The sequence below is a fragment of the Contarinia nasturtii genome, unplaced genomic scaffold, assembly GCF_009176525.2.
Source record: "Contarinia nasturtii isolate CC-2019 unplaced genomic scaffold, AAFC_CNas_1.1 Cnas_scaffold_864, whole genome shotgun sequence".
Taxonomy (NCBI): Eukaryota; Metazoa; Arthropoda; class Insecta; order Diptera; family Cecidomyiidae; genus Contarinia; species Contarinia nasturtii.
In genome coordinates, this window is record NW_022198211.1 from 567,999 (window position 1) to 594,745 (window position 26,747).

Here is a 26,747-nt window from a genome sequence, read left to right on the forward strand (position 1 = left end):
AAGTCTCGAATTTGATGGTCGCACATTGAAAACATTGAAGTATACATAAAGCGCATGTCTTCTAACTGACCTCATTTCATATATGAATTGGTATACTTGGAGAACGTTAACAGTAGATGCCATTGAACGTGAATTGTTGATGTATTTGTATTTTATAGTCAAAGCTTTCCCAATTTTTCGTAAGGATAAAATTCACACGTAGAGCTTACACCCGCTGCAAACAAATCCAATACATGTCACATCACGTACCAGTACTAGTCCAGATGCAGATACATTCGTCTGCACATCATTTTATCCCGTGGAATGAACGATTTTAAAAATGTGTAAGGACAATTTTATTGATCCATATAATAAAAATAAAATCCGATTTTCCTTCATTCTCTGCATTATAAACACAAGTGATTAATTGTTTTGTCAATTGGTTAAGAGTTCATTGCAAAGTAAATATACAGAGTTTTTGCGTGAAATAGATTTTTTTTTCACTGCACACTAGGTGGATAAGGCCCAGATTTGTCATCCTAAATTCCAATTTTAGCAAAAATCAGAATTATATTCAATAAAATAACTTTTAGATGTTGTGGTAAACGAAATTGTATTTTTATTTTTATGCCTCTAATTTTGGTTTTGAAGAAATGAGATCAAATTTTGTTATGGTTCAATAAATCAACGATTCTGGGAGTGTTACCAAATATAGCATTACTACGACGTCTGCATTTGAAATATATGCATATAGTGAAGCACTCAGTGAACTTCGCCGTATCCCATTCTTTTATACATCGTACAAAACAAGTGTGTATGTTTTATAGCCCCATCAATAGTTTTTCATAAGTTGAATAGTTTTGGTGTTCTAAAAAAAGTATAAATGTGATTTTTTTATTGTAAATTACCAAATATAGTAACGAAATCAAAATCGAAAATATTGCGAAAGCAATTGAAACCGGCGAAAGTGACATTGGTTCAATTATTTCTAATTTGAACAAACTAATTTTTATGCATTTATAGAATGATGGTGCGACGATGCTGTGAATGAAGCTTTTTCTCATATCAGAAAATATTTAAAAGCTCAAATAAATACCATATTGTGAAATTAGGTACTTTCAAATGTCATTACATAAGTTGATAACTTCTTATTGTGCTATTGCTTCGATGGAAATAGATTTTCATTAAATGGTGATGATTTCTATAAATAAAAAGGAATTTTTCTTTTTCTTAACCGTTCTAAACAGAGAAACTTTCAAATCAATAATAATGAAATGTTAACATTTATTCTGATGAAAAAACAAAAACTTGCATATGAAGTGACTGTTTCAAAAAAGAGGACGCGAATAAACTGATTTGCGGCAATTAGCTCATCTCAAATAGCGTTTTGTGTGGTATTGCTAACATTCACAACATAAACGATGTGTAAGTTGACAAGTAACAATATTTTTTACTTTAGTAAATTCTTTTCATAATTATATTTATTAATAATAAATTATTATACATTTTGTATTCATTTTATATGATATTCTTTGGATGTTGCGAATATCTTTTTGTAAGAGTATGAATTAAGAGACAATGGAAAAACGACTTGTTTCTTTTTAAGTATTTAATAACAAAAAGTATGTAATGCCACTTAAGTGGAAAGAGTACGAAAGTAACTAATGCAGTATGTATACGCACATGTCCATCAAATGAATCTATACGTTCATTTCCAGTCAGCTCCATTATGACTCTATACAAATTCATAATGGAACCATGCGGGTTTTGACACCGAATTGGGTAAACATTTGACCTTTCAAGTAACGGGTTTCCACAATATATGTGGAACAAGTGATTCGATCCCTAGAATATACTTCTTGCTATTCGAAAGTGTTTACGTTTTTGTTTGCACTGTTTCCACACAAATGTATTTTATTTTTGCCACTGAACTGTATGTCCAAAGTGACGAAAAAGGAACTCAATTAGAATAGTATATAATTCTTTACCACATTCTTTCATACGACCATTTAAAACCAATTTTCAGTTTCTATTTTATCGGGCTATTTTTGAGCTAAAATCAGTCTATGTTTTTCGGATGGATATCCATCCGAGATATTTAAGAATATCTGGATATTCAACGCAACTGCACAGCGCCAGAGCTGTGTGCGTCGCAAATAAAATCTACGGTATGTCGCGACGTATATGTGTATCAAGTGTCGCACGTACACATTCACACTGTGTTTGTATTTTACGTGTAGCGACATACCGTAGATTATATGTGCGACGCACACAGCTCTGGCTCTGTGCAATTGCGTTAAATATCCAGATATTCTAAAATATCTCGGATGGATATCCATCCGAAATACATAGACTGGCTAAAATCATCTGTTCTTGATGCATAAATCAAATATTACGTGGGTCAGAATGAACCGGGAATGCTTTGGAACTTCGCAAAAAGTTCAAATCGTATTTTTAAATGTTATTTTTCAATTTCTATTGATGGTTTTATTTCTCGACTGTAACTGGGTTGAAAGTTACGAATTAATTGAACTTTTCGAAAAAGTTTTTTTAGATCAAACAATAAGCGTGAAATCGCAACTCGTAAACAAAGTACCTACTTAGCAAATGCAGTACCACTTAGTGTTCTTGTCAGGACCCGCTCCTGAGTTCGTATTTGTACACAGCCCACACAAACGACAGTAATCACATTAACGCATATATAGGAGCACTATAGCGGCTCCCAGCAATCGCACTCCTCTAACATAAAACTGAACCATATACATTTGAAATATTGTAATAAATATAAGAGCTTTCAATTTGAGTAGAAAAAAAATTTCTTTTCACAAAAATATAAATAAAACCAACATAGCATTATTACAATATATAAAAAAAATACGAATGCCTATAGGCGTTTTGAATGATTTTATCACCGAACGTTAATGACTTTATTCAATTACTATCGATTGGCAGAGATAATGCGTCATAGTGTCACGCTCAGTTTGATGGAGTGCATATATTTGGTTGCGAAACATGACAAAAAATCATTTAACACTGTTCAGTGTTTCACATCATAGTATTTTTCATTTCCATTACTCCAAATATTATTAAAAACATGACTATGTATTGAAAGTACGAAAAATAAGCAAAAAAGAGTAGAAAAATTGATTTACCATAAATCCAATAATCCGAACGGTAATTTAATCTAAAATTATCTTTAAAACTATGTTTTTTGCAGATGTCTTGAAATCAGCCAACATGTTTGCATTTCGTTGTTTGATATGGATTATGGTGCAAACTTTAGTAGTATTCATAGGAGATTCGTTGAGTCTGGAAATCGCATCAACAAGCTCTTATGTTCAAAAAGATTTTAAAAATTTCGTAACTGAAACGAGTACAGATATTGTTAATAATGTAGTTTCAAATTTGAGTACGACGATGCCGACTGCAACACCAACCAAGCCTGCAGAAGTTTTGGGAACAGCTGCTGCATACAAGTTGGATGAAAGAGAACCACTTATTGGATGCTCACTTTCTGAATTTACTTGTTCAAGTGGTCAATGTGTACCTGCTTCAAAATATTGTGACAGAATCAGTGATTGCGAAGATAGTTCAGACGAACCAAGGTTCTGCACACGTAAGTGAATTTTACAACATTAAATGTAAGATATATAAAAAAAAAAATCGATGCACATCTCAATCACTGTTCGTATCAGTTCAAGGTGATTTTCGACAACTCTTCGCAAAATCAAGTGTCCTTCTGTTGTATTTTATTATTCAAAGTTTACGACTTTTAAAGATTTCAAATCAATATAATTTTTTGCTGTCTCAAATAGGATGTAATCGCACTTATTATGGCAATTTGGGAATGACGAATTACATTGAACTGATAAGACCAAAAGACGAACGATTACCATTTGTATGTGAGATGAACTTTACGGCAGCTGGCGGTATTTACGGAGATATTGTTCAGGTAGATCTAAGGCATATTATTTTTTATATTCTTCGTCTTTTATTACCACTTGGATGTGTCATTTTCTCTTTGTCCTAGATAACTGTTGAGGGTTTTTCTGTGGGAAGGTTTTGTTCTTACGTTATGGAGGGTTGTCCAGAAGGATATCTACAAATTTCAGAAGCATCTCAAACATCCCATGTTGGTGGAATGTGGTGTGGCACAATGGACAGTGGCCCTGTTGTATTTTATAGCGAAACACGTACACTAATTTTAGCGCTAAAACTATTACGGTAAGTGTTCTTCAGCGATAGGGGTTTGCTCTTTAATCGATCTTTAACTTAACAACTAAAAAAATGTAATAAATCATTTCAGGCCACCAAAAGGAATCGGATATATATTTGATTTTCGTATATCTTACAAAGTATTGTCACGAGAAAATGCAATTGTTCGATTTGGTGGCGTTCCAGAAAGAACAGGAAATAGAAATATAACTAGTTACTATAATAAGAACGTATTTAAGGATACCGAACAGAACGAAGGTACATTTTATTCAAATTTAAAATAATTTTTATTTCAAAATCACAAAAAAACTAATATTTTCTTCCAAAATTTAGAAGACCTTTGGGTAATGACAACTCGAACCGTAAACCATGTAAAAAATAACAACTTTTCGACCACACCAAAGCGTAATAAGGACAAAAATAAAAAGGATAGAGACCGAGAACGTGATCGAGACAAAGATAAAGACCATTTGGTAGAAGGAGGAAAGCGTGATGAAAATGACCAGTATAAAAAAAATCGCCATCATTTCGACGACTTTTCATCGATAAATAAAAATAACAACGATAACATCCATAAAATCCATAGCAGTATGGAACACAGCGAAAGATATCCGGAGAAAAGTTACGATAAAAGCTCTACGAAACAATCAAAAGGATTTGTAATGAATAAGCCGCATGGTGTGTGGCCATTCCACTCGAATAAGGATATCAACAATTATTATGGAAACAAAACGGAACCAAAATATTATTTAGGTTGAATTTGAAATTCAAATTATACGTCTACTTGATGTTCCTAATCATACGCTTTGTTTTCTATAGGCACTCTAATATCGGGCACACATTGTTCGCGAATTTTTAGCGATTGTGACAAGAAAGCATGCCGACTACAATCACCAAATTATCCAGGTTTTTATAAACACAAATTGTACATCGATTGCCTTTTTTGACTATTTATCTGTGCTTTTCTAGGCATTTATCCGAGAAACTTGACATGTTATTATGCAATACGTCAGGTAAGTGTTCGGCTTTTTTTATCATCGAGAAAAATGAGCATATACGAAATTAAGCAAAGAGGAAAAACAAATAAAATAAATTTCAAATCCAAAGTGTTGAGAACACTTGTCTACGACTGACCTCACTAAACATTTGGTGCCCCATTGTGAACAGTTGAATATATGTCGTACGTTGCAATAGAATCTTAAAGTTTCGAAGTTACAACAACACACAAAAAAATCAATACATGACCTTTTTGGAACTGGGTAAAAAGTAGTTCAAATTTGCACATTTTGCGAAGGAAATACGTTGTAACGTCGTTTAAAAAAAAAACAAGTAAAGTCATCTTAAAGTTTTTATTAAATGCAATGACAACAAGAGAATTCATTGTGATCAGATAGTTAAAAGCGTGAATATCTCACGATTTTCGCAAAACTGCAAATTTACCGTATACAAAAGGAAACAAGAGACAATATAAACCCAGATATAAAGCCAGATTTATATGAATGTACCAAAACATTTGAATCACTTTTTAATTTACACAAATCCCAGTATTAAAAACTCGGGTATTATAAAACAACATTACTTTTTTATAATTAGCATGAAGTTCCACCTGGAAAACATGCATTGATAACGGTACGTCAACCAAATGGAAACTTAATGTGGATACAAACCTCATCTAACAAAAACAAAGATGACAATGATAAAGCCAAACTGCAACTTACCACATGGGACGATTGCGACACAGTGCAAGTGAGTTATGAATGAATTTCAAACCAAATATCAACCGCTGCTGTTACATATCGAACTTATCACTGACATTTTAACAATTTTCAAGGATTTCATTACCATATATGATGGATACACAACGAGAGATCCGGTTATTCTCAAGTTCTGTGGTGGCGGCGGCAATGGTCTTGCAGCTGCAACATCGAGCGGTCCTGAACTATTAATTGAGTTTGTCACATCACCTTTCGGCACACTTGAATCATCTCCAGTACAGTCTCGAACTCTTAACGGTTTTCATTTGGAAGTAAGTTTTACATAAATGTTACATTGATGAAGTATGATAAAACTTTTTCAATTTTCATAATAGATTTCAGTTGAATTTGTCGACACAAAAAGTTACTTATATGCAAAAAACAAGCAAATGTGTGAATTTTGGATTCGAGGTACCGGACATGGTGAATTAGAGAGTGTACGCCACTCATTGCCTCCAAATACAACTTGCTTATATCATTTACAAGTGAGTTTTTTATTATTTTTACTTATTTACACCAGAGACCAATGCTCTGGTATTGATTATTTATTGTGATTGTTTCCCTATTCCTCAATCACAATATGAAAGATTTGAAATTAACTTCATAAAAATAACATTTTTATTAAGGGAACTGAGTCAATTTACCGACCGTACGATCAATTCCATTCACCACGAAGAACGGGAATTATCTTACCGCAATTGTCAAGATTCAAAGTGTGGATTTCGGTTCTGAAGTTTAATTTATTCCCAAAATTTTTGAGTGAATTCGATGATCTCAATGAATCGAACAGTTTGGGATCAATCACGAATAGCATCATTTCTGGGGATCCTGCAAGTGTTAGTATGCCCAGTTCAAAGGGTGGCGGAGCTGGTTATCATTATCCAAACGAGGAATGCAATGGTATGATGCGAATTTGGGATGGTCCCTTACGAGAAGTTCCAATTTGCAATGATTTGAATTGGTGAGATTTATTTTTTACTTTTTTTCGTTTTTTCCAAGAAATATTAACTTAATCATCGTATTATGCACATTTTCAGCGAACGCGATATGAAAGCAAAAACAAAATATGGTCAAAACTTAACCAGTGTAATTGCTCGCTTTTGTTATAATCGTATTCCAAAAAGTTGTGACCACGGCGTTTTAAATGAATCACTATCACGCCCTTGCACAATTCTGGAAAGCTATGTATCGAGCAGTGACTATGTAACTCTTGAACTCCGAAATATTGAAAGCACGGTTTTGCAGTAAGTTTTTTAATTGGTCATAATATCGTAAGGTCCCCGATATCATAAAAAATTTATTTTCATTACAGGCCAGTCAAGTTTAAATTGAAATATGAATTTGTGGACTATCAACAAGACGGTGCACCAATTTTCTCCGAACACGAATGTCAACGGAAATTCATTAGTTCCGAGCTTGAGAGACGAGACATGGGAAAATTTCGAAGCGTTAGAAATGTCTTTTTGTTTGGTCGCGGCGGTGCAGTCAACTTAAAGTAATAATTACATTTTATGCTTCTTTTATGGTTTCAAATAATTATAGCATAGCAAAACGATCCTTATGATTTATAATTTGAACGTTAAAGACCTACTTTTATGTGAATATTCGATTTTTTAGCTGTGTGTATCGTTTTGAATCGGAGAAGGATGAACGAATTCGCATTACAATAAAGAAAATTGTAACGTCAAATCGACAGTGTTTATCCCGGGTTGATCCAGATACAAAGCGATCGTATTGCTTTGGAGATCAAAGAGCAAAATTGCAGGTAAATGATGCGAATATTTTATTAACCAACCATCGCATTTATATATGAATTGATATCTTTTTCCAAAACTAATTAAATATTTTCCCTATTCAAGATCATGGAACAACCAACAGGAAGTGAAACGTTCTATCAACGAGGATGTGCTTGCAATTCATCTAGCACATCAGATCTTCCAATAGTGTATACATCATCAAGTCGAGCACTTGAAGTCCGTTTCACTGCCACTAACATGACTGCACACGATGATCCCGATAATTTGAACTTTGAAGCTACATATGAATTTATAAAATTGCCAATGTTATGCAAAGAAGTAAAAAGATTATCTGGTACAAGCGGTACAATTAATGTTGCTGAAGAAAACGTAATTTATGTTTAAATTTCAGTATAAAAAAAAGATCTACACATTTGTTTTTAAATTCAATTACAGAGAGAGTGTCGTACTCATCAATGGATTATAGAACCAACGCTAGATAGGTACTTATTCGTTCGCATGAATGGCGTCTATTTGAGGAAACACAATCCAATAAACTTAATATCAGAGTCTGGATTAAAATCTTCGTATGCCGCACACTGTCCAACAAAGGCCCGTTTCGTATTTACAAACGGTGAAGGTCTATCAATCACCGCATGTCCAAGTACCGAAAATTCTGCTGACTATGGTTTCGTAGAGATATTCAGTTCCGGATGGGAATCTTACAACGATTTTAAAGACGTTCATCCGATCCGTTCGATTTCAATAGAATACATCGATCCAGATGATCAAGACTATCAATTCACGTGGTTCGAAATAGTGCCACGTGTATCACTAGGACTCGTTGGTATGTTTATAATTAAATTGATTAATTGCATTAATATTAATTGATTTCATTGTATTTAAAGCGGAAAACTGTACATTCATTTGTCCTGAATTGGATGCATGTGTAGACGCGAGTGTTTTCTGCGATGGCGTCATCCATTGTCCTTCCAGCTATGACGAATCATTCAGACATTGTTCTGCATTATTAAAACTACCAGTAGAAATACTAGCCGGATTATTTGTATCGATAATTTTGACAATTTGTACATTCAGTGCATGTTTATATCGGTAAGATTTCTGACTTGAAATCTATTTATTATTGTGGTTAATTTGTTTGTTTCTTTCATTTTTAGTAAAATAAAACGCAGTTTCCGTGGATCATCAATACTGCAAACACGTTTAAAATCACTTAGTTCAATGGATACCACTACTTTCGAAGACAAGGATGTGATTTGCTGACAAAACGACAATTCTGTACGATACATTGAGGTTGATCGAGTGACAACGGTCTGACAACCTTCACATTTTATGTCGTACAGAATTGTTATTCATTTCAATTAAAAATTCAAAAAACCAAAACAAATATGCACATCATAGATTTCATTCACTTCCTTAGAGAGACATATTTTTCAATTATTTTCTCTTTTCTTGTACCAAGAAATGATAATTGAATGTGAGGATAAAGATTACTTGTTGGATAAATAATTCGTTATATGGAGTGAAAATGTTAATGTAATATGATGGAAACGGATGGCTCTTTGAAGAAATTTAATGTTGATTTTGATTTTAGAGTAGTTTGGACACGCACAACACAAGAGAGTTTAACGATTTCATACGTTTTAGCGATGAAAGAGCTTTAGCAGGCGTTTCACTGGTTTAAAAAAAAACCGAATCCCATTGCAGTTTAATCGGAAAGCAACAGGGGAAATGCTACTAGTTAATTAATTCAATTCATCTAGTACATAAAAAATGCAGACAAATTGATTTTCGGAAAAGAACGTAAAAATAAACAAATTAACAGAAAAATGTGGATAAATTGAGATGCTTTAAGTTTGATCTAATTCCATGATCGACAAATCACTGCGTTTTTTATGTACCAGATTGAATTAGGGTGTGACAGTAATTTTCATTCTTACCACACCTTTACGTTTAGACAATTTTGGAAAGATGGTACGTAATCGAATATATGTTGCCAAGAAATTGGAACGAAAATGGCACAAGTCCAAAAAATATTCCGAATGTTCAAATAACTTGTTAGTGATGTACTGTGCACCATAAATACTATAATAATATTCAGAAATCTTCTATAAAAAACAAAAACACAGGATTATCCATGGCACACTTTTAAATGTAAGATGCATTGGTTAATGAACTTGATTACTCTCAGACACACATAATGAATGAGCTATAAGCAATAAGAAAAAAAACATACAAAGAAATATATAATCGATATATAGAGAATAATTTTCGACACTTAAATGTAAAACATCACTTGAACAAACATTTTGGAATCTTCAATAGACATTAAAATAACCAGAAAAACGTATGTAGTGTTTATTCTACTACAACATCAACTTTTACACATCGAGTATTTTATCAAAAATTGTGTCAAAGTTAAAAGGAAATACGAAAAAAGCACATACCATTTTTAGAGTGACAAGCGTTGTTGGACTCAACGTTCCTCACAGAATTCCATCTGAATTGAATGATATGTTCAACAGGTCTTTGTTCATTACATTTGAACATGGTTGTAAGCACGTGATATTCCCATTATAAAATCATTGTTTTCTTAACTTACCTCATTTAAGCTTTTAACCAAGGTGGTTAACATAGTTCAACGCCACAGATCATCTACATAAAATATTCCATATAACCCAAATGATACACAAGTAAATGCCAAGTAAAATTTGTTCTGATAAAGAAATCAGGTATGCTGATAGCAGTTGAGAGAAATTAAAGTGTCAATCTCATTTATGAGCTATAAAATTTTAAATTTTAATATCTATATACTTTAAGAAAGGTTTTAAGTCGAAATGAGACGATTGGTGGAGATACCATATAATAAACGACGCTGAAAAATAGGATAAGTAGTAAATAACAATCACAAACACATGAAATAATTAACTTGGTTGAAGCTAGATTGATATGTGAATTGGATTAAATTGAATCTTTTATGTTCTAGATGAATTGATGAGTTGAGTTATCGTGTTAGTTTCCACCTTGCTTTTAACGACCAAAGAAATCTTTTCTTCAAACAATTGGGTCCCTCCTTTTATATTTTATAGCCGGCATAGTACACTATTGCTATTAAGAAGTTGGCTCTTCTTTATAACAATTAACAAATACCGACAGCTAAAACTTTCAACAGCTGTACGATTTCAAATAAAAGAACAGAAAAAACCAGGCTTATGTCCGATATAATAAACAAATTACAGAGAAATTATTGTATGAAAACTAGCTAAAAAAAACACTTTTCACTCATTGCGAAGTCCTTAACACTTACCGTCTCATGGAATTAAACATGAAATTATAAGAATTTCAAAGTAATCAATGTTTGAAATGATCTGTTCTTGAAAATGGGCCACAATTCTCAGTATGATAAATCAATTTATTAAAATATTTTTTAGTAGAACCTTTGTTTTACAAATGGAAGTAGAGTGATTTAGGTTGAATATTTATTCCAACATTTTACACATTCAAAATATGGTATTCAATGGTATTCAAGTTGAAGATATAATGATTAAATGTTAATAAAGCAATCGAAAATAGGTAAAAGTTCGTTTGAAACGAAATAGTAATAGTTATTTCTCTGATTCAGAGAGTATGGTAGTCGTATTCGAAATATTGTATTATTATTGGTTAATATGCAAGAGACAAGTTGAGAAATATGGAAGTTCGTCTGATCTCATAATATTTTTTTTATCTCACTTCAGTCATTCTAGCAGAATGAATTTTTATGTTCAAAAAAATAGAAATATCCATCGCTCGCTGCACACGTCGTGAGAATGTACATTCGTTTAAATAGAAAAATGGGAGTATGCAATATTTTTTTATTTCATTAGATATAGTGTATACTGCCTTTTACAAAATTGTAGAGCTTGTAAAGACCTTCAATTTCTGTGAAATAAAACAAATTCGTTATCTTGTCGTTAGAATTATAAACTCAAAAAAAAAAGAATTACAGACAAAACATACTCTCCGTTTTCACAAAGTATTTCGAAACAAAATGTACGCTTCTCTCGAACTGAGCGGCTTGGTCGTATTCATTTTGAAAATGTTCAAATACAAATCAATCAAGTATTTTGTTTTATTTTTGTTTCATTTGAGATATAATCAGAAGCTTTACATCCACATCAGACGAACGTATTTTTTTTTTTCAATTTGATCTTTCATGTATCGTGAATCTATTCGTGAGATTGAAGAAAGTTTGCACTTGTCGACGTTAATTTAAAAAGTTAGTAGATAATCTCGTTATTACATCAGAATTTGCAAAACAATGTTTGGATGAACCATACATTTCTTCCTTGCTCATTGATAGAAATATATGCTTAATCATACATTTAAAACAGTACGATTTAAATTATCTTAAAATCGAGACTTCGAAATACAAAAAAATATAAAAATTGTTCGTTAACAAACCTGGAAAAATTACAATACACACCTAAGTGGTAGTAATCAGTGTCTATAAGAGATTTTCTCATGAAAGAACATGCCTCATTGACACAATATAATATTTAACAATCGACAATCTTGTGTTCTATCTAAAAATTGAGATGAAAATACAAAAACTTCAAGTCATTTATAATTTTATTCACTGACTTAATTTAGGATTAAAAAAAAACACAAATTAATATAGTTGATAGAGCATTAAACAAATATTTATTATTGAATACAGTTGATAGTACCTGTAATAAAATTTATTTTGATTTTGTTGACGTTTCAAACAATGATTAGAATATTTATCATTTTCTCAATTGGGTTTGGAATAAGTTTTCATCATAGCTGAGTTCCAAAAATGACCAAAACGATTTAAATTCAAAATTTTGCCACGACGTGACATGTATTTTTCAAACAGTATGAAATATTATTTTTAGATCAGAAAGATGATGAAATAGCCTCAAGAGATTGTACGGTTTTGGAATTTTGCAAAACGTATCCTTTGTTTTTTCTCTAAAGAATCGCTCTCAATGCTAACGAAACAATATAAATAAATATGTACTTAAAATGAACGTTTCAAATGACTGCCATCATGAAAACATAATGATTTTTATTAATTAATTTTCAAAATAAAGGTACGCATGCCATAAACTAGGACTAAACAAAGGCCAGTAGCATTTAGATGCTTACCAACATGCGCAAAGATGCATTCAATAGCCATAAAGTATATAAAAAGTTCACGGCGAAGCGCATATGTGTTCATAGAGATTTTAGAATCCACAAATTTTGTAAAACTTTTCAGATGTTCCATTCATTTATTTGTGGATATCATTAGATATCTTTCGAAAATGTATCATTAAGACAATGTAGCACCAAAATAAATCTTTAAGGGAAACAGTACGTGCAGATTTGTTACATTTTTATATACGGGAAAAATTCTCCATTTCATTCAGATTCACAAAGTCACAACCATCTGAAATCTATCTAACTATAGTGGAGTTTATTAATCATTAACCAACTTGCAAAAGTACAGTTTTAACAGTTTCGGGCGATATTGAACAAAAATCGAAAATATTGAAAAACATTAATACGTTGAATGCAAAGAACAATTTTTCAAGTATAAAAGCTAAGACTATCAAATCGAAAATCAAATTCAAAAAGATTTTTATTTCTTTTCAATAAAAACACATTTTTGGAATAATTGTTTTTAAAAAAGTGCCAAAATTCATTCAACAAATAAATATGTTCGATATGTTCAACTTTCTCTTTTTGTTCCAATCGAGAAAAATAGTCAATTGTCTCAAATGTACCTATAAAGTCTTTAGTAAAACAAATCAAATGACAATGTTATGAAATTGTAATTTTACTTTTTTGAATTATTGCCTTATGCTCCTTTTTAACTGTTCATGATCGACAAACATCAAACCAAAATATTCTTAACTAAATCACTAAATGGTTGTACTCTTCTAATGTATACCAATCTATCCACTTCTATCGTGTTTTTATTTCTATTTATATAAATTTTACTTTTGCCGTCAATTCAAATGAACCCGATAAGAATGGAACTCAGCCGTCATATGATTTTTAAAAACGCCGCTAATAGCCGGTATCATTCACATGGAATGTTTTTATTAATAATATTGAATAGACTACAAAAATAATTTATGACTGAATTGTAATTGAAACGAAATAATGAATGTAAGAACGAAAAATAAATTTTATCCTAGATAAACACTTTGTTTTAATTTTATTTGTTTCGAACACCATCCAATGGTATGTATTTGTATTTACAGGATGAGCTCATCCATATTTTTAGATAAATGACGATATATTTCAACAATAATTGTGTGGATCCAATGTAAAACATGCATTAAAACTTGTAAAACAACAACAAAAGTTATTCAAACTATCTTTTAATTCAAATATTTGTGACAGTGATAATTTTGGGACTGTCAGTTCTGTTTTGTATTCAAAACAAATATGGCGCTAGCTGTCAGCCTTTGACAAGTAATTGTTGTATATCTACAGCGACGTCATCGACAAATGATAAATAAAGAAAAGTTCTGGTGAAATTTTTTGTCGTGTATTCAATTAAATATGTTAAAAAAGATGCAACAAAAGTTTTACTTTATAAATTAGTATCTTGAACGTTGTTAATTGTTTTCTTAACTTTTTCTTTCAACTGTGCAAGCAAAATGGAATTTAAGCCAATTGTTACGTGTAAGTATAATTATCGAGTTTTTGTGTTTTATAGAATATTCAAGGCGAAAGTTTAACGAAATGATTGTTTTAGATTCGGGCGCTGGGCCACTTTTCCGTTCATTGGAAGCGCATATTGTGGCTTCAATACCATTGGATACGTGTGAATGGAAACGTTCGTATGGTCGTCCAGTGAAAGATATCCAATTGGAAGCATCATTTCATCCGCTCAACGTGAAATTGTTGGATAAATATAAGTCGGGCGAATGGAGCATTATTGAGCATCCCATTTTGCATTTGTACGTAACTGAATGCAATGACATCGATACATATAAAAGTAATGTTAAAGAGGACATTGACAGTTGGCTGAAAATGCTCAACACATACGGAATTACCGATTGGATGATACTTGTTGTGGAAACATTCGATATAAAGAAAACGAAAAATATTTTGCCCCGAACAACGGTGCTCGACAAAATTCGTACCGATTTCGCATCGAAGAATGGCGATCGATGCATCTCTATATTGAATCCAATGAAATATGAAATGAAAGCAACCGAATCCTATCGCTGTTTTTTGCAACGCATACGACATTTAATGCTGTGCGGTTATAATCGTACGATAAACAAATATGAAGAATTGATTCGTGCCAATCGCGAGACACGCAATCAAGAGGGATGGTGTTTCATTAAGTATTTTTTGCTACAAGAAGAATTGGCATTCGTGCTACAAATGTTGGGCTTACATTCGGAGGCGTTAATTCAATACGACGAATTGGATGCAATGTTCTCGCAGTTCATATTGAATTCAATGTATGGCGAAAAACCAAAATGGTTGGAAGTTTTCCAACGACCATTCAGTTCATTCCATGGCATTAAAATGAATAATTCGCAATTGAAAGAAGTGCGACGTAAAATTGAAGAGAAATCAATAACATTGCTGGAATTTCGAAGTTATTTATTTGAACGACAAGCAGTAATTCTTAAAGCGGCCGAAAAAACATCCGAAATTGCCGAACGATTGTTGCCATTTCTATTTTCAACACTTCGTGAACTTGACGCACTTAAAATAGAAATGATTGATGGTGCTTTGGCATGTTGGGAATTTATTTCTGCACTCGAAGTGTTGGATGCTTGTGAAATGGCCATCGAATCAAATAACACGACCAACATTTTCAAGTATACCGCACCAATATGGAATTTGGCCAAGGATAAATTATATGAATTGGGTAAATTGTGTGGATTATTGCCAGGCTTTACACCCACTTCGGAGCAATTGCATATTGTTGTTCAGCTATCGGCTGGAATGGGTGATAATTTTGAAGAAACCGACCGAGCTGTTCTTGATAATAAAGCCAGTGAAGCACTTTTGGAGCAACAGCGATCTATGTCGCCAGGCCGTAAACCCAAAAAATCGGCCACCGAACGTCTCCGAGAGGCGCTCGGTTCAAATCAAGCATTCGAAAAATTGTATTTGGAATTTAGTGAATTAGCTATCAGCACATACAAACATGTTTCAAGACTTCGTTCGGCTCGTTTGGTTGGCTTGGATTTGGGTAACTTCTATTGCAATCTCTCTGAGCCCAACAAAGCAGTCACATTTTTTACTGATTTGATGCGTGAGTTAAAGGCCGAAAATTGGAACAATTTGGCCAGTCAAACATTGTTAGAGTTGGCAAATTGTTATCGAAAAATGGACGATATGACTGCATATACGAAGATTTGCGCTGCAATTGCTTGTAGCAAGCAACTAGAGACTCTGGTTCGACGTCATTATTTCGATGAATTTGTCAAGTCAATTAATTCGGTGCGAATCAAATTGGATATTATCGATATTGAAAGTCACCAAAACGATTGCATCACAGCATTAGAAGATCATTTCGAAATACAAGACATTCGAGTAACACAAAATGGACCAATTATTCAGGTTTGTCTGCAATTTTAATTTCTTCAAACAAAAAAAACCATTGCTGATTTTAATGATGTTTCTCTTTTTAATTCGCAGGACGATATTATAACAGTAAAACTAAAGGTGGTCAGTAACTTTCCGAAAGATATTCTAGTAAATAACATTTCTGTTTCATTTGAGTCAAACTCAAAACAGAGTGAAAACATCCTTGATGATTTTATAAGCAGGTGAGGGAATCAATTCTTCAATTGATCCAATTTGAATCCATTCAAAATGTATAATTTTGTTTCAGTTCAAAAATGCCAGTTTCATCTTTTCTTGATTACAAACAAGATACAACAATTAATTGTGCATCGGTTGTGTGTGAACTGAAGAGCAAACAACCAGTTCGAAGATCGAGCAGTACACGTGGAAAATCCACACTGACAGGTAATTTGAATTAATTTCTTCATTTAATCATCCTTAACCGTATCTTTTATTTCAGTTCGAAACGATTTCACGAATCAAGTTCAAGCCGAAAATGTCAAATTGAAACCCGGCGAAAATACAATTGAATTGAATGCCAAAGCAACTCGGGTTGGATTATGGAATTTCAAACAGGTTAACTATTCACACAATTCTTTTCTCATTTAATTTGATTTCCGAAAATTAATTATTTCCATATTTGCACACTTATCAGGTATCAATCTGCATTGAAAAATTGGATTTTGTGTCGGGTGCGTTGCCATTCAAATGCGATCGATTCGAAATCCAAACGAAAGCAGCATCGGCTGTGTTGAGCTTCAAAAATTTAGTTGCTGGCATCGAGCAGCACGTTGATTTAATTGTGTCAAGCGGAAGTTTTATATTTCCAAAAGAGGCAACAATAACGTTGAAGTGTTCAAAATACTTGAAAATACGAGAGACTGCTAGTGAGGATGAGTCGATGTTGACCGATCAATGCAAAGATTTCAAATCGGAAACAACAATACGGCTGTATGATGTAAAACCTTTCCAAGAGCGTAAAATTCCATTATCAGTGATATGTGATTTGCTTGGACAACGCGATGAGAAATTGATCGAACAAAAAATTACATTACAATGTCCATGGTCACGAAATGAAGTCAACATACCATTATCATTTATGCCGGCCATGGTTGCATCGTGTCGATTACATTCATCTGGTACTCGAAAGTTCTTGCAGGTTATGATTAAAGGAGTTGAATCTCAACTAGAACTTACAAATATATCAATGACATGTGATTCAAATGGTGTCACTTTACACGACAACAATCCAAAATCGGTCAAATCGTATCAATGCCAAAAGAATTTGATTGTTTCATTATTGTGGGAAATTGAAGTGGAACCATTACAAGCCGAATGTCAATTGAAACTTATCAAAGTCAATTTTTCTCTCGATTATGCTCAATTAAATGACAACGGTGAAACATCGAAATTGAAAAAAAGATATCACTGCAAATTTGATGTGACCGATTATGCAACATTGTTTCGAATTGAAGCCCGATTAGAACCAGGTGAATTGTGTCGTGTGGGTTCCGTATATAATTTGAATTTGAAAATTATTAAAGTCCATTCGAGCCCCTACGTTGACCTGATGTATGAAGTTGTTCCGGATCAAAATCTATGGGCGGTTGTGGGACGGACGGCTGGTGTTATTTCCATGGCAGAGCGTGATGCACAATCTGTAATGGTTGAAGTTTTACCGCTTTCAGCTGGATTTTTACCTCTGCCAAATATAAGATTGTCGAAATATATTTCGGCTGAAAAGAATGAAATCCATCCAAAACTACAGCCATTCCCTCCCGGTCAAATTTACAATGCAACAAAAAGCCTTCAAATTCATGTTTTGGCCACCGCAAACAATGGCAATTCGAATGAATAAAATACATTTATTTATAAAATTAACTTTAATCATATGAACAAAATTATTTGATCACATAGTGATCATGACAACAACATTTTCGTTTAATAAAAATGTATTAGACTCATTTTAATTGTAATTTATTATATAGATGAAATAAACAATACAAGTTATAATATTGAATTATCAAGGCTTCCAATGAATATCATGAATGTTTGTAATTTTGGAATAATATGAATAATTAGCAAAATGTGGAAGTAGTCTCTTCGGATGTAAAAATCTTTCAGCAGTCAATTTATTATTGCATATTATCCAAATGTCTCAAAGAATTGTATAAATATAATAAGATAAATGCAAATAGCACCTTCCAACTAGAGCAATAAAACACAAACACGAATACAAACCAACTATATATCGAATTATTTGAAGCGATTTGTGATTCTTACATGCATAAATGTTCCGATATTTATAACAAATATTCCCCTTGCATGAAGCAACACCGAGTGTTTTGGTTCAAATGCAGTTGTGTTGTTTCAATCTAAATATTTGCACCATTGATTTTGTTTTCATCGAATCAAAATGATATGCTCACCTGTAATCCAGCATCATATCCATAAAAATTGAAATCGATATCATTCAAAAGGATAAAAATGCGTTTCATCTGAAATAAAATTCAAAACTATAGTGCTCACTTTAAAAGTAAACGAAACAAAGCAAGGCAACAACCATAAAAGAACATTTCGTCGCGCTATGAAATAAGTAAAATATTGCCAGTTGCCAGTGTGTAAAAAAAATAATTCACGAATGGCAATTGCATACTCACTCATTTTTTGCGCGAATGAAAATTCAAAAAAATGTATGTATATCCAATTTGCTTCTGCCAAAACTAAATAAAATGAAAATGTTATAACAGCAACATGTGAACATCCAAAAATGTCATTCAAAAGTTCCAACATTTGATAAATATTCGCAAAATATTCTCTTCCATTTCAAACGTTGTAGATTTGATGAATAGTGCCGTGATCTAGTGGGAAATGACTGCGCTTTAATTGATACATGTTCGGTTTGAATGTTTTCGAGGTGAAAATTCACAACTTCTAGGCAAAACATGTAATTAAATCCTCTGATCTCACACATTTTGAATAGTGTGTAGTATGCAAAACCGACTGCTGCATATTCTAGTGTCAGTCTATACAAAAGTAATACTGCCATAATTCCGAAGAATTCGAAAAGCTTTATTGAAAAACATCGAAAATTATAACTTGGCTGTGGTTCCAAATGCGTGATTATTTGTTGAAGTATTTTCCAAAAGCGTTGATGAGTTTTCCGGTGTCGGATTGAATCGAAAATAATCAACCAATATGTATAGAGTATTCTAAAATTTCACTTATCGCCTCCATTAAACCGAGCGAAACGTAATATTCTTGCACCGAGAAAAATTGAAAACATGTACAAAATATTGCCAATGAAATTTGAACGATATACATGAAATAGGTCAATTTTTGATATTGCTATATTCTGGTGAACCCACTTTCATACCCGAAGGAATCGAAAAAGTTTAAAAATTGAACGATTTGATTGGGAAACATTTGCGGTAAAATATTTATGTGACCTGAAAAAATTCAAAGTTACGAAGGAAATTGGAAGATTTTTAAGATTTACCGTGTTCAGGTAGTAACTTTGGTATATACAACGTAGTAAATTTAAACAAACAACTAAAATCATACACGCTTAAAGGTTTGTAAATTTAATCAATTATGTTTTAACAACAACTTTGACGAATGACGTGACAAATTGGTATGAATGTGATACACAATACAAATTACAAATAATCAAAAACATTTGAACTCTTGTCATCGATAAATGATAGAAATATATATTTTAAAATGAGGAAATAATATCGGGGTAATGTGCTTCATATCACTTCGAGTCATCACATATTTTACCTAGATGCATTTTATACAAGCAAATAATTATAAGCGCATTACATTATTCAACATTCATTATACGAACATTTCATTGAATTGAAAAAATATCATTAGGTAGATACAAACTGCGCCTGTCATCTAAAATATAACGCAAAACAAATTAATTCATAATTTAAAGGATATTTTCCTAGGGGGTAGACACGTGGAATCAAAACTCACAGAAATCACAAAAATCATTAAAATCACAGAAATCGCAGAATTCAATTTTTGTGATTTCTTTGATTTCTGTCAAATGTTGTGTATTTTGTACCGCACACACACTATGTGTGCGACTTCTACTATAGGCGCACACTACCACAGTGAAATTAGCTTTGTATATAACATTAAGTGTATTTTATTATGTCCAATATTGAGGTTTGGAATCGAGAAATCACCGAAATCGCAAGAATCAAAGATTTCATAGAAATCAAATAATTCACACTGGATTCATAGGTGTCTACCCCCTAGATATTTTCCGTTTCTCTCTATCCTGCAAAAATGTATCATAGTTTATCACAAATATTCCTCTGGCATGAAGCAAGGCCGAGTGTTGTATGAAATGAAGTTGTGTTGTTTCAACCTAAATATTTCAGTAGATTTCAATATAATTTACTGCAATTTATAAAAAAAATCAATACCTGCAATCCAACGCGTTACACGGTACATTATATCCATAAAAATTGGAATCAATGTCATTCAGCAGACCACAGATGCGATTTATCTAAATTGAATTGTATAGAAAACAAGTCATTCATTTTAATTTTTTTATTTTTTTTTACATACTTCTTTTACCAAAACAGAACACCTATTTGCACTACGAAACAGATAAAGCGTTATTATCTGCCAATGTATTACTAGAATTATCATTCCTAAAAACGTATGTACGTATTAATATCAGTGACCGGTTCGCGCATATTTCTATGCTTGCCTAAATACGCTAGGTAGCATAGATATGCCAAGCATAGCCGCAAACGCAACCGACGTATCGCCGTTCACTCTATATGAAAAATACACATGTTCGTTTATGCAGACGACCGTGCGCATACAATATATAGCTCGAATCGAATGGCGACGGGTGCGTTGCGGCTTGCGTCTCCGCTATGCTTAGCATAGCTATCAGGCATAGAAATATGCGCGAACCGGTCACTGATTAATATTCATGCAATAAAGTACGAAAAATGATGCACAAGTTTGGTTAGATACTTGCTTATTCGTCGTATTTTTGAATAATTGCTATAATGTATTCAAATCCAGTTTGACTCCGTTAAAATGATATTAATGCAATGTGCGACCAACCAAACATTTTGTTTAAAAGATCAAACATTTTATATACATTGTGGTATCGTTCCCGAATCGATTTCAAACAACGCGTATATGACAAAAATTGCGGCAATGATGTGGGGAAGGGGCGCATTTTCAGTGATAAAAATTCTGTTTCAATATCTTTTAGACGAAAATATGAAACTTCCAGACAAAATAAGTAATAAAACACTCTAATCTGACATATTTTAAATAGCATATCATATGCCAGGGCAATCATGACAAAGCCATAGGTCAATCGGACGATAAGTGTTATTGCTTTCATCGAAAAAAATTCTATAAACATGATCAAGTAGGCTGTAAATTTATGATTTGAAGACGAGCTAAAAGATTTGTTGATCTCTTGAAAGCTTTCCCAAAATTGTTGATGCGTTTTCCGATGATAAATACTGTCAAAAATTATAAGCCAATATGTATAAAGTGGCGTGGAATATTCCAAAATTTCACCTATTGCTTCCATAACACCAAGTGATGCGTAATAGGCAAGCATTGAATGAAATTGAAAAAATGTTAAAAATATTGCTATTATAATTTGGAAAACACCGCTATTGAAACCAAACGAATCAAAAAAGTTCAAAAACTTCAACATTTGATTGGAAAACATTTTCACATTGACCACAAAAGCTTAATGTCACTCAAATACTATATATCCACGGACGGAAAAAACAATTAAAATATGGTGGCTAATGGAGCATATGTAAACGAAATGAAATTAATAGATATACTTTTATAATTACAAAACATTCCAATTAACGTTGTGACAAATTGTAGTAATGTTTATTTATGATTACACGCATTACAATATTATTGATTGTTCAAATGTTTTCAAGGGCCAAACAAAAATGACGAACTCGGTTAATTGATATTGATAAATGGCTTTGAATGAATGTTAAATTTGATTTGATATGTTGTCAACAGTGTTGTTATTGTATTATATATTGACCGTATATGTCCTAGATTGCATATCATTACTTTGCAAATGTTTCAATGCATTGAATAAATATAATTAGATAAATGATAACTGCGCCTGAGAACTAAAGCAGAATTTTAGTGGATTGTTTTTCAAATGTGATTAGATGGGTGAATGCTAGTCATACCTTAAGAAATGTTCCGATATTTATCAAAAACATTCCTCTGGCATGAAACCAAACGTGATGATGAACCAAATACAGTTGTGTTATTTCAGTCTAAATATTTTGAAAATTAACTAACTAATAATCAGTTTTTATGATATTTCCATACAAACATACTTGCAATTCATTCTCATCGTTGTAAAAATTGAAACCAATATCACCCACAAGATCAATAATATGTCTTACCTAAAACAGAAAAGGTTAGTGAACGAAAACCCCGTAATACTGTTTCTAATACCGTAGCACAACATCTGGCTGCACTATGAAATAGATAAAATGATATCAAATGGCAGTGAATAGCCAAAACAGACATTCCTGAAAGGAGAGTTTTTTTCGTTTGGGAAATCTCATGCAGTAGTGAATTTGAAATATTTACGAATATTTTGTACAATTGGTGATTCGTTAAAGTGTATGTAAATCCAAGTTAGCTCTGTAAGAACGTGGTAAAAACAATATGTGATTACTGCAACGTGTGACCAACCGAAAAATTGATTTAAAAGTTGTTGCATTTTTGAAATTCGTCCATAATATTCACGAATCCATTTTAGGCGGCTGATGTACGTTGACGTTTCTGTGTGAATCCTTTTCACCAACTTGAGCTCTTTGCAAATTTCTTTAAAATGAAATGACACAACTTCCACACAAAATAGATAATAAAATAGTCTGATTTGAGATAAGTTAAATAAAGTATGGTATGCAAAACCAACGCCAAAATTTTCTTCTAATAACCGCATCAAAACGATTATTGCGTCAACTGAAAAAAATTCCAAGAACTGTATCAAATAATTTCGAAAATTATATGTTGCTTGAGAGTTGTAATATTTGTTAATTTCTTGAAGAGTTTCCCAAAAACATTGATGCGCTCGCCGATGGTAAATACTGTCGAATATTATCAGCCAAAGTGTAAAAAGTGGTGAAGAATATTGTACACTTTCACTGATTATTTCTATTGTACTGAGCGAAGCATAATATTCAGGAATCATGTAAAATTGGAAAAGTGTTAGAAAAATTGCTATTGATATGTGAAAAGTGGACATCAAACAAGTAAAGTTTTGGTATTGGGAGAGTTTGGAGAACCCACTGTTGTATGCAAACAAATCGAAAAAGTTTAAAAATTGCACTATTTGAGTAGAAAACATTTTCCAATCAACTTTTAGATTTTCCAATTTTGACTGACGAACGAAATGCGACGAATTATGGACTTGCTGATATAAAAGCGAAACTCTACAAATCTATATGTGACATGACAACACAAATTGAATTGAAGGCAATGTTAATATGAATGCATGAGAAAAATCATGACTCAAGTATTTTTAATTTGAAGAATGAAACTTGAGCAAAATATAAATTTGAATGCAACAACAATCATTTATAGACCGATTATACCTTTCGGTGTGTGGTCCTGTACGAAATAACTAGACTTGAATTCCTCTAACAATTCCTCTCCAAACTTCCTTATCAAGAGCCAGGTCTTGAGTTTCTCTATTCCAATCATACCCTCTAACATCTAAATCACGTTTCACTGAATCCAAATAAAGTTCACCTGGTCTTCCCCTGTTTCTCGGTCCATCAGCTTTAGTTTAATGTTATTCTTCCACCGAAACACTTCCAATAAACACAGACAAAAATATTAGAGTAAGGTTGCTCTGATATTCGGAGTAAATGAAGGGTTTACTCTTCAAAATGAGTTAAAGGAGTACGGTTTACACCAGTATTGGTGTAATATGCGTAAGTCGCGTGTAAACGAGAACGAAGTGAGTGAATAGCGGCAACGGATGACATTTTTTCTTGTTCGTTGTCGCTGTTCACTCACTTCGTTCTATTCACTTGCTATAATAAACAAAGACGATCCGCACAAAAGAGAACAAACACAAACGGAACGATACATTTACATGAAACTATACAAACAAATCGAATTTTAGGATATACTAATTGCCAACTAGATCCAATTTCTATATGACATGTCGTATAGCTTTCAATGTATTTATTTTCTCTGTGTACTCAAAAATAATTTGAGTCATGATTTTTCTCAAGGATTCATATTTAATGGCTTTTTTCATTAGCCAGACATTATTACATACTAATTATTAATGTTAGTCAGATAATTTTGATGAATATCGAAGATACTAATGGCTATAGTTGTGCGCTTAATGCTTTTTTGATGAAAAAGTTCGTGATGCATACGTACAAAGTTGAGGTGCATAGAAATAATAGCAGTGAATTGCTTGGCGTTCTTCTGTAACAGTAACATTTTCTAATATTTTGGTGCATTATAATGTTCGTTGGTTTATGCGACTAGACTTAAAGTAAAAAAAAAATAAGAAAGTATTTGATTAAATGTAAAAACCAGAGTTTCGAATTTTTCAATGCCAATTCATTCAATTATAATTACCATTAGTTAATGTAAATTGAAATTTTCAATTTATTTTTTTCAATTCATTGAATTGAATTTTCAATTACCATTCACATTCAAATTGATAAATGAATTGAAATTTATTTCAATTGCGTGAAGTTGCAGAGATTGATGCCTTATGCGGCATTTGTGCATAGCTAATGTCAAAAGTGAGGTTAATATTTGAATGCGCACATTCAACAATAACGGTTGCTCGTTGCCGTGTCAATAAGTTTAAAAGAAATCGCAGCAATGAAAACAGTTTCAAATTTTAATTTTTTTAATTTGTATATTAATATTAAATTTTAAATATATATACATTTTAATTTACATTCAAAATGTTATTATAAATGAATTGACGGTAAAAAATTGAAAACAATCGAGAGTAGTGATATGGGAGCCAACTAGAATATGGGAGCCAACAGAGATTAATCTCTGCAACTTCACGCAATTGAAATGAATTTCAATTCATTTCTCAATTTGAATGTAAATGGTAATTGAAAATTCAATTTAATGAATTGAAAAAAATAAATTGAAAATTTCAATTTACATTAACTAATGGTAATTAATTTTCAAATAAATGAATTGAAAAAACTAATCATTATTTCAAACTCTGGTAAAAACATAGATTTGTTCATAAAACTTAGTTTTAAAAGATTTGAATGTTAATAAAATACAAACCAAATAAAAAATAGATACATTTATATTGAAAGGAATTGATTTCTTTCGAAATTGTAACGAAATGGAATTTTTGGTAATAACGCTGTTCCGTAACCTTTTCAACAATTGTATATCAATTTTGATTTTTTTTTCACTTCAATACTATTGTACATATACGATCTAGTATACGATCAATTGCTTACGAATGTGAAATCGATAAAAACAAGTACTTCAAGATAAATACATTATTGTTTGCAAAACGTACGAGAATGAAAAAAAAAACATGAGCACATCGTTCATTATGAATGCGACGTGATGTCACTCCGATTTGACTTTAATAATTTGATTAAAGCTACTGACAAACATCATCTCGCTCTCGCACTATGGGCTGTGCCATTGTAACTTTCTTAAAAATTCTTTTTCAATTCGTCGCAATCTTTGGCGCGAACGTGTTGAAAAGTTTTTGAATAAAAATACGCCTGTTTCCACCTTAGATAAAAAAACCGAATTAAGCAAATAATGAAATCAATTCTAATAAAAGTCGTACCATTCACATGGCAACTCCCATCAATGTGGATATCTATCTACTTACACTTTTCTCAAAAGAAGAATAAACACGTAAAATCAAAGTAATAAAAATCAAACTGTCTTTTGCAAAAGCAAATAATTATTATTGAATGTCAATGTAAAGGTTTACAGCCGACGCTCGACGGGCATGTAAGATAATACTCGAGGTAAAAATGTAAAAAAATCGTAACAACGGCAACAGCAAATTCCATTATTTGTACAAATAACGTCTAAACTTAAAACCGTTCAATGAACAACGTTGACATGAGCCTTACAACAATTATAATCAACATTTAAACATATTGAGATAATTTTTACCAATTTTAAATAATATTCAATAAACCGCATGCAATGATTGAATCGGTTAGAATATTTGTAACCTTTTTGAAATTAAATCCCCATGCATTAATAAATTTTTCAGATTCATCATTCTATTCAAATCCCAGGCTTTTTAAAGAAGAAAATCCCTAGCAAATCGAAAGATTATTTTTCTCAATTTGTAAAGGGGTAATTTCCCAAATCCATTCTACATGGGGTGATTAGACCATGGCATGTATTCTGATCGGCGGTATTT

The 26,747-nt window shown here is 32.2% G+C and overlaps 3 protein-coding genes and 2 long non-coding RNA genes across 7 annotated transcripts; 2 read left to right on the forward strand and 3 right to left on the reverse strand.

Annotated features, from left to right (window-relative positions):
- The first annotated feature begins 287 nt into the window (after window positions 1-287).
- On the forward strand, window positions 288-12,356 carry LOC116342540. 2 transcript variants are annotated; one of them, XM_031770199.1, is made up of 22 exons: window positions 326-440; window positions 631-789; window positions 1,003-1,091; window positions 1,227-1,404; window positions 3,197-3,595; window positions 3,795-3,931; window positions 4,010-4,203; window positions 4,286-4,452; window positions 4,528-4,947; window positions 5,014-5,100; window positions 5,164-5,207; window positions 5,788-5,940; window positions 6,026-6,220; window positions 6,284-6,433; window positions 6,575-6,909; window positions 6,986-7,192; window positions 7,261-7,443; window positions 7,566-7,713; window positions 7,808-8,074; window positions 8,141-8,531; window positions 8,593-8,797; window positions 8,863-12,356. In XM_031770199.1, the coding sequence occupies exons 4-22, from the start codon at window positions 1,401-1,403 to the stop codon at window positions 8,966-8,968; spliced, it is 3,792 nt and encodes a 1,263-aa protein (XP_031626059.1). In that variant the 5' UTR covers window positions 326-440; window positions 631-789; window positions 1,003-1,091; window positions 1,227-1,400; the 3' UTR covers window positions 8,969-12,356. The 2 variants fall into 2 exon arrangements, with proteins under 2 accessions (XP_031626060.1, XP_031626059.1); XM_031770200.1 differs by lacking the exons at window positions 326-440; window positions 631-789; window positions 1,003-1,091 and adding an exon at window positions 288-323.
- A 1,850-nt stretch (window positions 12,357-14,206) lies between these two features.
- LOC116342360 (trafficking protein particle complex subunit 10) lies at window positions 14,207-18,199 on the forward strand. Its single transcript, XM_031769930.1, has 6 exons — window positions 14,207-14,386; window positions 14,460-16,291; window positions 16,370-16,500; window positions 16,566-16,702; window positions 16,758-16,873; window positions 16,953-18,199. The coding sequence occupies exons 1-6, from the start codon at window positions 14,362-14,364 to the stop codon at window positions 18,153-18,155; spliced, it is 3,444 nt and encodes a 1,147-aa protein (XP_031625790.1). The 5' UTR covers window positions 14,207-14,361; the 3' UTR covers window positions 18,156-18,199.
- Window positions 18,200-20,161: 1,962 nt separating this feature from the next.
- Window positions 20,162-21,021, reverse strand: LOC116342609. Its single transcript, XR_004201265.1, has 3 exons — window positions 20,885-21,021; window positions 20,740-20,822; window positions 20,162-20,681 (listed from the first exon to the last, which is right to left on the reverse strand). It is a non-coding gene; the product is annotated as an uncharacterized LOC116342609 (long non-coding RNA).
- A 1,149-nt stretch (window positions 21,022-22,170) lies between these two features.
- LOC116342556 lies at window positions 22,171-23,810 on the reverse strand. Of its 2 annotated transcripts, XM_031770219.1 has the most exons (5): window positions 22,931-23,810; window positions 22,793-22,869; window positions 22,672-22,740; window positions 22,519-22,608; window positions 22,171-22,455 (listed from the first exon to the last, which is right to left on the reverse strand). In XM_031770219.1, the coding sequence occupies exons 1-5, from the start codon at window positions 23,691-23,693 to the stop codon at window positions 22,390-22,392; spliced, it is 1,065 nt and encodes a 354-aa protein (XP_031626079.1). In that variant the 5' UTR covers window positions 23,694-23,810; the 3' UTR covers window positions 22,171-22,389. The 2 variants fall into 2 exon arrangements, with proteins under 2 accessions (XP_031626079.1, XP_031626080.1); XM_031770220.1 differs by lacking the exons at window positions 22,519-22,608; window positions 22,672-22,740 and having other exon boundaries at window positions 22,741-22,869.
- A 146-nt stretch (window positions 23,811-23,956) lies between these two features.
- LOC116342605 lies at window positions 23,957-25,836 on the reverse strand. Its single transcript, XR_004201263.1, has 3 exons — window positions 25,628-25,836; window positions 24,743-24,854; window positions 23,957-24,159 (listed from the first exon to the last, which is right to left on the reverse strand). It is a non-coding gene; the product is annotated as an uncharacterized LOC116342605 (long non-coding RNA).
- Window positions 25,837-26,747: the final 911 nt, after the last annotated feature.